At 42.2% G+C, this 12016-nt stretch overlaps 1 protein-coding gene across 4 annotated transcripts in view; it reads left to right on the forward strand.

The window, feature by feature from the left end:
* The first annotated feature begins 739 nt into the window (after positions 1 to 739).
* cux1b (cut-like homeobox 1b) overlaps positions 740 to 12016 on the forward strand; it is a 93163-nt gene continuing 81886 nt past the window's right edge. For all 4 annotated transcript variants that reach the window (XM_077566932.1, XM_077566928.1, XM_077566929.1 and 1 more), the window contains exon 1: positions 740 to 894. In XM_077566932.1, coding sequence (XP_077423058.1) covers positions 832 to 894 — 63 coding nt within the window. In that variant the 5' untranslated portion in view covers positions 740 to 831. The remainder of the gene's footprint in view (positions 895 to 12016) is intronic.

Here is a 12016-nt window from a genome sequence, read left to right on the forward strand (position 1 = left end):
CATGCTTCTGTTTCCACATCCAACTTAAACATATTCCAAAGATTCATGCCATGCATGCTAGTGTTTTTGACATTCCCAAAAAAATCCACAGTTTTCCCCACAATTCCACATTTTTTAATTAAAAAAAAAATCCTATTCATTCCATAATTGACACATTCAACAGATTCACACCACTGCCATTCGGAATATTAAATGTTTTCAAAATAATTCATCTTGGAAACAGTTCTGAACATTGCAGAAATGCACACATATAAAAAAAATAATCCAAATTTTTCACCAACCGATTGCATATTTTTCACCACGATTATTCCACAGCATTCCATATGTAGTCAATATATTTCCATATCATTCCACATAACTCCACATTTTCAAAATCATTCCACATTGTGGCCCTCATATTGCATTTTTTTTTAGCAAATATTATTGCATACAATTCCATATTTTCCATTCAGCATTCAGACACAATTTCTCCAGAGGTGGTCATTTTCTAGTGTTAATGTGATCTTTCTGATTATGAATAACATACACAATTCAATGACCACAGTGGGAGTTGTTTTATTGTATTTTTGTAAAAAAAAATGTGAGGTAATATAACGCCCGTTTGGTATTTACCTGTGAATTCCGCGTATTGGTAAAATGCTATTTAAGCAATTATAATGGCGTTATTAAAGCGACAACCACGCTGTGGTGAGTCCATTCCACCGGGTCCGCACTCCAGGCGAGGCGCGGACGGGATCCAGTCCGGGTGTTCCCACCGCCCGCTCCCCTCCACTGAACTCCAACCCCCGCGCGCTCTATCAGCATCTCATTCCTGTCTCAATATGTCTCAAGATGGCGGCCAATGCAGGATCGATGTTTCAATATTGGAAGCGCTTTGACTTGCAACAACTACAGGTCAGTGGACGCTCTCTTTGGGCTCGCTCGGCCGCCGTTCCGCGGGGGGCTCACGCTTCTCTCCCGGGTGGCTTTAGTGTGTGTTTTTGTTCCACCGCCGCCTCGTTCGCCCGTTCACGGAGGGGGAAGAGAGCCCGGAGAGCTCCCCCTCGCATTGATGAAAGTGGCTCCTCTAGCTGATCAGAAATTGATCCTCTTTGTTCAATTCCACATCGATCGGACCACTGCGACCGGCTACCGGCGGGGGCGACGCCGCCGGGATGCGGTGAAATAACAAAAGCCCCCCTTCCAGCCCCTTCGAGCCGCCACCGTTGAACGATATCGGCCAGTACGGGGAAGCTTTTTCGCCTTCGCCACCTTTTTTTATCGCGTGTTGTTCAACTTTTAGTAGCCGTAGTTAGCCCGACGCTTTAGCCGCGAGCTGGCTACCTCGGCTGGGGGAGGCGGGGGGAGAAAAAAACACCAAGTGGTTCTCGTTAGACGGTGGCGCTGTGGGGGCACCGACGTGGACGGCACACACGACACTCTTCCCCCTTTTTTGTGGTATTTATAAGCAAATGAGCAAGTTTACTTGACATGTTAGCGAGCTCTTCGGCTAGCGGTTTGGAGGCAGTTTGACGCCAAGTGGTGGTTTGAGCTGTATTTTTTTAAGCCACTATTAACACACTCTTGTTCTTCTTTTGACAAACTAAACAACACATTAATGATAGTTTAACGTAATTCATGATATGATTTATAATGTACGAGGAGCGTGACCTTGTTGCTTTAAACTCCTGAAATCGTGCGTGCGCGCGTGCCTCTAATCCCGGCGTGCACGCGCTTGCGGAACCGGGGACGAATATTGGGTCCAGTGGGTGCGTGTGAACGGCGGCCTGTGTGTACATGCGAGCCGGTTTGACCTATCACAAGACACCAAGACAATGGCACTGTTGTGTGCGTGTATACGACTGTGCCCCCCCTCCCCCTCCCCCTTCCCCTTCCTTGTGGCATTTAACGTGAACGTGCCCTAGCTGGACTTCAACTTGATGACTATTAGCAGAAGCTCACGCGGGGTCATTAACATAAGATGGCGTTATCTAGGCTAAACACTGTTTTCCCCCCAAATTTGCACGGGATCGAAACTTTAATTTGGGTCACGACCGGCTGGCAGACAAAAGGACAGTGAACAAGTCTTCCCGGTGGCCTTTGTGTTGCACTTATGCCACATCATCAAGGCTCCACTTCTCCTATTTATTTGATCCTACCCCTGCCCCCTTGTTCATGCATTATGTAAAAAAATGTGCTTTGCTATCTGTCTCCCTCCCCCTTCCTGTTCGCCATCCAATCTCTCACTGCCACCCTCCCCTCCTCCTCCATTTTTATTTTTTCCTCCCCTCTCTCCTCACTGGCCCTTCACCCCGCTCTCACCCATTTCTCCCTGTTTGAACTGCTGTGTGAATGTGCAGGATCAGTCCCTTTTTTTTTTTTTTTTTTTGCTCCCCCTCCCCTAGTAGATGGACTGCCAGCATGGACAGTGAAGGCAGCGCCAGCAGCCAGGACATGAAAAATGCATCGCATAAGTTTGTGATAAGGCCCTGGGTAATTATGGCAAAGGCCCCTATCACAAGCGATTAGTCAGGACAGTGAATCTGAGCGTGTGCAAAAAGGCTGGCGCTTGGCAGGCCTGTCTGCGGGATAGGAATCAGTCAGAGCTGGTGTGCGTGCGTGTGTATGTGTGCAGAACTCCTCAGAACATTCACTGTCTATTATTGATGACATCTTATTTACTCTCGCTCCCACCAAGAGGCTCATGGAGGAAAGCCCTCAGAGCAAGTCCTCATTGGGATCTATTTTTCCTGCGCGTTGTAGTGGATTACGCCGTGTTGGGGGAAGAAGTATGTAATTTCCCACCTTACGACTCGGGAAAAATGTATCGGAATGTTGCTAGGAGTTCTTCTAGCAAACTGGACTTTGACTGTGATGAGGATATCTGACGTCTGAGTTGTATCGAGCAGAGTAACGCCGCTAGTCGATGTCACGTTGTTCTGTAAGCTTCGACACAGACAACGATGGGAGTTTTGTTTCTAAAATGGCCACGTGAGTCAAATTGGTACGTAAGTGTGAAGGCGGCGCGGTCGATCGGCAACCGATGCTAACGCCGGAGTAAAGTCATAATTACGGTATATGTTTGAATGCTATACACTTTTACACCATGAATAAAAAAAACTATCAAATGAAAACACTCTAAAAAATGCATACAGTAATTTAATATTTGTCGCCATTTAATATTATTGCTGTTAGGTATTTACTGTACCCGTTTTTTTTCTTTGTTCTTTTGGAGCACATATGATGCAGTGTGCAGGGATGTGATTTTTCCGCTAATTCGCGGAATTCCGCTTTTTTTATCTCCCCCCCCAAAAAAAAATTCTGATTTTTTTTAAATTTTTTTTATTTTAGTAGTTCATTGTGTATGCACATGACTCCGACAGATAACATCTTCTGCTATAACAAAGACATTTGTGGTATGCTCTAATATGAGTTACTTTTCATTTGGTCATGATACAATTAATTGTTCATGAAATTTGAACTCTTCAACATTATTTATGTGTTAACTTAGTAATCACATTAGTTAGATATGATGATATTTTCAGTGATAGTTTTTAAAAGCAAAGGCAGTCCAATGTTTTTGAATGTGACTGATTTTGAGTTGACTAAAACTGCCATTTTATATGGGATAGTTCAATATACATTGAAAATTTATGCTGTTGTTTTGTCTATTTCTTTGTCATGTGAGTGCATTGAAAGTACTTAAAAACACGGAAAACCCATGAGCTCCCTGGACCTAGCTGGGTGCCAGCGGCCCCCAGACCCCCGGCTAAATTTTCAGATAATTTCACTTTGGTCAAATCACATCCCTGAGTGTGGAGTAGGAGGGGTTTATACAAGATGAAAGGTTTGAGATTAGTCATTGCCTCACCGTCTGCAATGACCGACTTCTGAAATAAAATCAACACGCGTACGTCGTCGCCGGCCACTTTTTTGATGTCATCCTCCAACCCCTGCGGGATCGTAATGTTTTCTCTTTTTTTAAGACGTGACAACTGGCATTCCCACAATGTTTAAAAAAAGAAGGTGGACGGACTCACACGCACCGTTGCCATGTCAACCAAACACGGCGATCCAGTTCAGACCGGAAGTCACGTCCATAATTCACGTAAAGGCTCACAGGACCGAGGATCAAAGGTCGATACGATACTGCATTCCAGAACACTGCCAAGTGGGAAATTGACCACTTATGACCGAGGAACGTGCTTCGAAAGTATCACTCGTAAACTCGATGCATGTCAATTTCCGTGATGACGAATTCTGACGCCTCAGCACGACGCCAGCACCCGCAGAGATGCACTCAAATACTTAATACAGCGAAAACCTGATCCAGACACACTAGACAGAATGTTTAAAGGCATGACATAGAGGCCATAAAAAAACAACTCAGTTTTATCCTTCCCATGTTTTAAATACATTTAAGAGTATTAAAACACAGTTTGAAGGTTTTCTTAGCGCCGACTACTTACAGTTCTCCAGATAAGAAGCAAAGCATGCTTGCGTCAACGTGTTCATCACGCAGTTGACGTTTGCTGTAAAAAGTGACACACAAAACAAAAAAATTAATTAAACAATGGTATAGACCGGCTATCTGATATTAGCATGGCTGTTACGCTAATTGTAAACCTGCAAACTGACTGCTACTTAAACACACATACAAGCATAGCACTCTTTATACAATGTTTATTGGCTATATATTAGGGATTAAGCAGATTAAATTTCCTTGATCAACAATGGGGCAAAGTAGCATGGATTAAATGCTCCTTGAATGTTCTGGTTTTACCGTTTCCACGCTAGTGTCAGAATAATGCTACGTGCGGAAGTTGCCATAGTGTAGATGTTGCTCATTTTCCCACAGATGATGTCATGGTATTGTTGTTTGAATATACGGAGAAGGTCCTTGTTTTTTCGACGGTACTGTCGTTCAATATTATGAATAGTAGGGGTGTGCCCAAAAATCGATTCTCATAAGGATCATTTAGTACGATTCAGAATCGATTTTAAATGTCCCAAAGTCGATTTTATTTGTCTGTGTGTGCCTTTATTTGGAGCGCTGTTCATGTTGTACCCAATTTGGCCTCAGTAGGGAAAAGTCACAATCAAGTTATTCCAATAAAAATTGTTTTTTTTTTGCAGTGTGGAGTCGTTCTTTTAAGTAATAAAAGTGCCGCGAGTAGCGCGCTAATTAGCATTAGCGAGTCAGACTGGTGTAGATCATTACGATTCCTTTGCACATCTATAGATAGAAGCAAAAAAACATTTTCAATCAAATCATTTCAAACCGAAAATCGATTCTGAATCGAATCGCAGACCCAAAAATCGGAATCGAATCGAATTGTGAGACATTCAAAGATTCCCGCCCCTAATGAATGTTGTGTGTTAGTTTGCACAGCAGATGAAGAAGGCACGGTCAGTGGTCACATGGCACACTCAGTTACGGCCGCACCTACCGTTCGCCATTGGATTGTTCTGTATTTAAGGCCCGGAAGTGTTTTTCATCCAAATATTTACTGTAATGAATTATGACTATGTCATCATAAGTTCGAGATAGGTTAGCATTCTGACTTGACGTACAAATTTGGCTTATGTCGCATAGGTTAGCATATTTTGATTCTGCTTTGTTAGCGATGGGTTAGCACTCTAACATACACATTTGCTTTAGGTTGCATAGGTTAGCATTTGTGTCTTAAAGTGAGAACCCCCTGTACACTTTTTACTTAAAAATTCCTACATTTATCTAATATATATACATTTAGAATTCCAAAAAAGTCATTATCAATCCCGATGCTGCTAGATAGCAACAGTTCTCACATCCTCAACATATGTATATAATCCCTTGTGTGAAATATTTTGGCAGATGAGGCAACGTTTTGTTGCCCAGCATATTTAGTGGTTTTCAACATAATCGACCGTTATGTACTGCTAAAAGAACATGCTTATTGAGGCCTACCACATATTTGTTGTCTACTTTCATCTGGAACGCTTTGAGGTCGAACCTCGGAAGTTCCAAGGGGAATGTTTGCGACTTCCCAGCTCTCTGGAATGTGGCGTATATCATCGCCGTCCACGACCAATCCAATGCTGACTTTTTAGATTCCTCCGCATGTCTATTCAAAGTGTGTCGTTTAACAATGAATGAAAACACGATTTATAACACTTTCTAGTGAGTTTAAACTGTCCTTCAAGGCCCAATCGTCTCACTTTAGGTGCGCTTTATTTGAAGACAAACCGGCCGTCATCACTTTGTTGTAATGAACTAAGTGAGGACAACCTTGATTTGGAGGAGATGACTAAATGTGTGTTTTCACTGCAAATTTAGTCCTTAAAATATGAATTCTGCTCATTTTACTTAATAAAGTATCAATGCATTTGGAGCTTTTTAATCATGTGTCTTTTTGCTTTGCTAAACAAACGAAAACAGTTGTCCTCATTCAGACAGACATTCAAAACAACTGAAACAAAATAGAAAAAAACGTTGAAATGAGACATTTTCATGTTGCTAAAGCCGTCTAATAACACTTGTTTTTATGAAATTCTTAAACAGAACATACGTCGTTATTATTGGACCGCTTTAGCATTTCCAGAATTACGATCATGCTAAGTTTCTTCCTCACAGCCCGTTTCGTCTTTAACACACAATTTTGGTGTGCTTTTGATGATGAAAATCCAAGCCAACCTCGATGTCATTCGCTTTAAGCCATCACAGTCTATTCCTCAGGCTCCAGCTGCTGATGTTCATTAAAATCTTATTTGATCAGCGTGTCCCATTCCTTACCCCCCCCCCCCCCTCCCCGCGTGAGCAACCAGCTAGGTGGTTGTTACAGGACAAGAGAGTGCTTTGAGACAGCGTCGCGAGCTGTTAACTTGTCTTCTCTGCGTGCAGGTTTTTTGTTTTTTTTTCTCCTTCCCCTCCCGTCTTTTATTTTGCACCTTCTCTTGTTACCCCCCCTTCTCCTCACCACCATTCGAAACACAAATGGGCGCAACAGTGATGCTTTTAGCAAGGTCTTGCACACTTGCAAAATGGATCAGTGATTCAGAGATGACGGCAGGATGACTGTGAATTACAGATGGCGGAGGTTTTAACGACTAATCCCTGTCCGTCCATTACGGAGCGGAGTTTCTTTAGAGGAGCTCATCAGTCTTCTCTCCTATTGTTGTCCCCCCCCCCCCCCCTCCTTCTTTTTCATTTGACCTAGTCAAGCAGTTTGCTGGGAACATTGTGTCTTTACTTGGGAGCAATGGGAGATTGCGCTCCGTTATTGGCAAGCCCTAATAAGATATGAGATGTCAGTATGCTTCGGATTTTTCTGCGTAACCTTGGAAAATTGCAAACAGAACTTAAGTTGTGTGCGATTTATTAGGCCTAATGGCCTTCGTCTACCCCCCCCCCCCCCCAAAGCCTGGAACTTTGTTACCTCCTGTTTATTAGCCGGATTAGGCAAAAGTCACTTAATCGTTTGTGTGTGCTTCTGTTAACGGTGCAAGGCCAGGAAATTTTACTCAATTTATCCGCTAAACAAAAACTAACAATAGATAATCGAATGATTATGATTTTTTTTTTCAGTTGTGTGGAACTGATTGATTAATCATGTCTGTCCCGAAGGTGGTGATACAGCTAGTTGAGCTCCATCCTATTCACTAGGGATACACGATAATATCGGTGGCCGATAATTACCGGCAATTATCGACAAATTTGACGTCAAACAGATAATCAAGCAATCTGTCGATTAATTATCGGCAGTTATCAACCAATTTGACGTCATATAGATGCACCAGATGATAAAGAAATCCGCCGATGATAATGGACATGCCATGTTGGTCCATCTGTTGTGGTTGTGCCCAACTATTATATATATGGTTATTTTGAATATTTGTGATGTTTTGTTTTGGCAAACTCAAAATGAGATATCAATAAAGTTCAGCTTCATGGTGCTTTACACAATGTTTCAATGTATGTGTACATATTAGACTTTGTGTTATTAGTTTGTTGAAAATAGTTTATTTGCATCTTTGCATATTTAGAAAATCTCTACAGTTATCTAAAATGAATTGATTAGCAATTAATGACATTTTAGGATATGCTTGCGGGGGACGCTTAACTCTTTGACTGCCAGACGTTTTCAGAAAAGGGATGCCGTGGGTGCCAGCCGATTTAAGCATTTTGACTGATCTTTCAAGGTCCACAGAAAATGATGTGTTTGGACTATGGAAACACACATACTACCAAATGATAGATGAAGATTGGACTCTCATCTTTCATCAGAAAAAAAAGTTTGTTTCTACCTTATTCCGTTTTTCAGTAATCAATAATAGTAAATGGTTTCACCTCTGTTTTGGAAAAAAACGTCTTTTAACGTCTTTGGCACCCCTCCATAGGATTTTACTAAACGTTATTTAACGTTTTTGGCAGTCAAAGAGTTAATATTGGACAGCAGGCCACAAATGGGCCCCGGACCATAGTTTGGACACCACTGGTCCTCGGGGCATCCTGTATGCTTTAGATGTTTCCCTCCTCCAACACACCTGATTCTAATGATCCGGTCTTCAAGTTCTGCAGAAGCCTGATAACGATCCTAATCATTTGAATCAGATGCGATGGAGTATTGGAATACCCGTATTAGGGCTGCTACGATTAATCGAATAATTGAAACACTTCCATTAAAAAAAAAAAAACATTGTCGAAACAAAATCTCTGCTTTAAAGCTTTGCAGGGTAATTTTTCCACAACTTCTTTCCGTTACTGCAGTTTGATCTGTATAGAATTATATTGGCAACATAGCGGAAAGCCTGGAGAAAAGAGTCCGCAAAAGACAGAGAATGTCCAAAGTTTGGAATCATTTCACACTTAACAAGAGACAGATCGATATTTTTGGTTTAAGGCCGATACCAAACATTAGTAGTCAATATTCACAACTCTAAATCCGTAACTATGTATTTAAGCATATTGCCTTACACAATAGACATCTTTGTTTAAAAATGTCAACAAACGTTCAGGGAGCTCACGGGATCATCAGCATGCCTTAAAAAGTTATTTATAAAAGCGCATTATTTAATTGAATTATGCGAAATCATTTTTATCCGACTACTCAATTAATTGATAATTGGTGCAATACTTGATTCTAAAAATATTCAGAACCTTAAGAGAGAGTTTTTCTCATCCTTATAAAAATAGCAATTTGTCGATTGATGTCAGGCAGCCGAGGTCATTTAGCGATACTGCACGCCCGCCCCCGAGTAAAAACTAGACTTAATGCGGGAGGCGGTTATGTCGGCCTCGGAGTTCTCGTCTGTTTCCTCGATTTGCGGGCAGCTCTGTAGTAACTTTTCTGAAAAGTGATCTGTCATTCATTCTTATTCTCCATCTTGCGCCGGGTAAATTTAGTCAAGGCTTCGGTAAGTTGATCCCGGCGCGGCGGTCGGCGGCAACCCGAGTGGTTTAAATCTCTCAGCGACCGGCCCGCCGATGCCGCTGCTGCTGCTGTTGTTGTTGTCTGCAGGAGTTTTACTGTTAATTTATGAGCTGGTTGTCTGAAGGCACTGGTCGGGATATTTTTACCCCGACTGTTGCTGCACAGGCTGGGGGAGCATTGAGGGTGGAGGGGGGGGGGGGCAATCACGTCATGCTTTTACTGTAGCCAAGCAGCCCTCTGCCCAGTGACAAAACCTGGCATCGGGACTGAGCTTGCACTGTGTGCTTGGTGGGTGTTGGCGACTAAGCATGAGTCAGAGAGTCGGGCGAGCGCATGGCAGGTCTTTTGGTGTCGACTGGAAAAGCCCCGCCACCCCCCCCTGTACCCCGGCGAGAAGACTCCTTCTCGTATCTGGACGGAAGTCGTCCTCACCTCGGACTCTTCCTTCCCTCGCTTCTCGGTTTTATCCGTCTGCTGCAGAGGGGAGTGTCAGCTACGCCCCAGTTTAAGCCAATTTACCAAACAAAAAATAACTTGAGTCATGATCTAATAATGCCGTCGAGCACATTTTACGCTGCACTGTGGATTATTATTATTATTATTATTTATTTTTTACCAGCGCCTTTCAGATAAACAGATGGACGTGAAGGTGCTTAAAGTGTGCAGCAAACAGGAAATTAACCCAAATTCTTAAAGAATTGTACTTTTGCGCATTTTTGAGGCCTACTTTCCTGAAATGTCTGAAATTTTATTATATCATTTATGTATGTTGTTCATATTTTGTCTTAAACCAATTTCCATGGTAGTGCAAAATACAAACATCCCAAGTCGCACGTACACAACATCAGCGTTGTAACAGTTGCCTTGTCAACGCCTCAAGGGGACGTCATTGGATAACAGCTTTGTTAAGGTTGCTACTTAATGAGCATGTAGGCTAATTAAATCTTTCGACAACGAGGGGTTGTCATTTGTTTTGTTTTGGTTTCTTTGTTGTTGTTGTTTTTTTTTAGGGGGGGGGGGTTGGTTTACAAAGTTTTAGCTTCAATAAACTACGAGTATGTTTCGTGGCATCCTAGCACTCGTGCTGACATGGTTTTCTTTTTCTGCCCTTGGCGTACTTTTCTCTTTACCACATTAACCCGATTTTAATAAAGCGCCACATTGTGTAATTTAAAAGCAAGCTATTCCTGTTCAGTTTAAAAGGAACCCCGGCTGTAATGGCAAGTTTGCTCTATTGAACTTGTTACTAACCTAACTTATGAGATTTATTTTTCCAAAATCATTTCCAGTTGAATACATTTTGTAGAAACTTTATTTGGACGCACGCAGCCATTGTTATTTACGTCACAACGCGTACAGTGCATAGTGACGTAGAATGTGAAACGCTTATAAAGAAAGCGAGGAAAGCCTCGTAGCGTTCCTAAAGAAGCAACATGCGATCGGGAGAGTCACCCCCGGCCCCCCCAGTGAGTATTATTTTGTTGTTTTATGATAATGATTTTTAACCTGGGTTTGATGCAATCCCAGGGGTTCGGCACCCGACTCGTATGATTCGTTATGGCCACCATTGGTTGCAGGTGATCAGGGAATTTGGTGTGCTGAGTAGTCGACTCATGTACGTAACGTCATGTGATTTATTGTAATCCCTTCATACTAACTATGTTGAGCAAAAAAAAAGAAGAAAGCGGTCGAATGAAAATGTGCAATATGAATTCACGTGTATAAAAGAAGGCATGGCGTTCCACAGGGGTCAATTCTGGGGCCCTGCTGTTTTCATTGTCTCTGCTCTTTCCATCTTAAGAAACGAGTAGGGGCTGTTATGAAGTGCTTTAGAGAGTTGAGTTGAGTTGAATGTTGGGAGTCTTGCGTGATATGTTAGCATCTCTTGCGATGTAATAAAACTCAACGCGTGTGCGACTTCAGCAGCATTTCTTAACCAGAAATATTGTAGCTCTTGCATCATATGCCAACATTCATGTCAATTTTAGAACCCCCTTTTTTTTTTAATCACGTCACTTGATTAAACAATCGGTAGAATTTGATTTTAAAAGTATTCGATAGCCGCATCCATAGTTTCAAATTGATTTTGTTTGACTTCACAGGCATTTTTGTCCATTTGCTCCCCAATTTTAATCACATTTGCGTTGTCTCATTGATTCCTGCCATTTAGCGAGCTATAAACCAGACACGCACTCCGCAAATAGAAACGAGAGATTCCCTTTCAAGCGCCGGGCATCATTTACAGACCCTCTCAGAGTCGCTCACCTACAGCATCATTGAGTTTCGCCAGCTCTCATGACAGAATCGGCCATTACTCGGCTCCTATTTCAGTCGAGACGTCACAGCATTTACTGAGCAGGCAAAAGTTCGCTGCAAAAGTTGAATCGAGGCAATGGAAAGCTTCTTGGTTGTTGAAGGCGTTCTTCCTTAGATCCAAAAAAACTTCTAAATCTTAGGTATGGATTTCCCCTATTTATGTTACTACTAACCTTGTTTGGATCATCTGGCAGAACCTTGCCGTAAATCAACTTAAAACAGTTTGTTTGGAAAAGACGGTTTTCCGTAGTACTCAGGCCACGTATAAAAATGAATATGGTAAGAAACAGAACAACGGCGGTCATGTG

The sequence above is a fragment of the Vanacampus margaritifer genome, chromosome 5 (genome assembly GCF_051991255.1).
Source record: "Vanacampus margaritifer isolate UIUO_Vmar chromosome 5, RoL_Vmar_1.0, whole genome shotgun sequence".
Lineage (NCBI taxonomy): Eukaryota > Metazoa > Chordata > Actinopteri > Syngnathiformes > Syngnathidae > Vanacampus > Vanacampus margaritifer.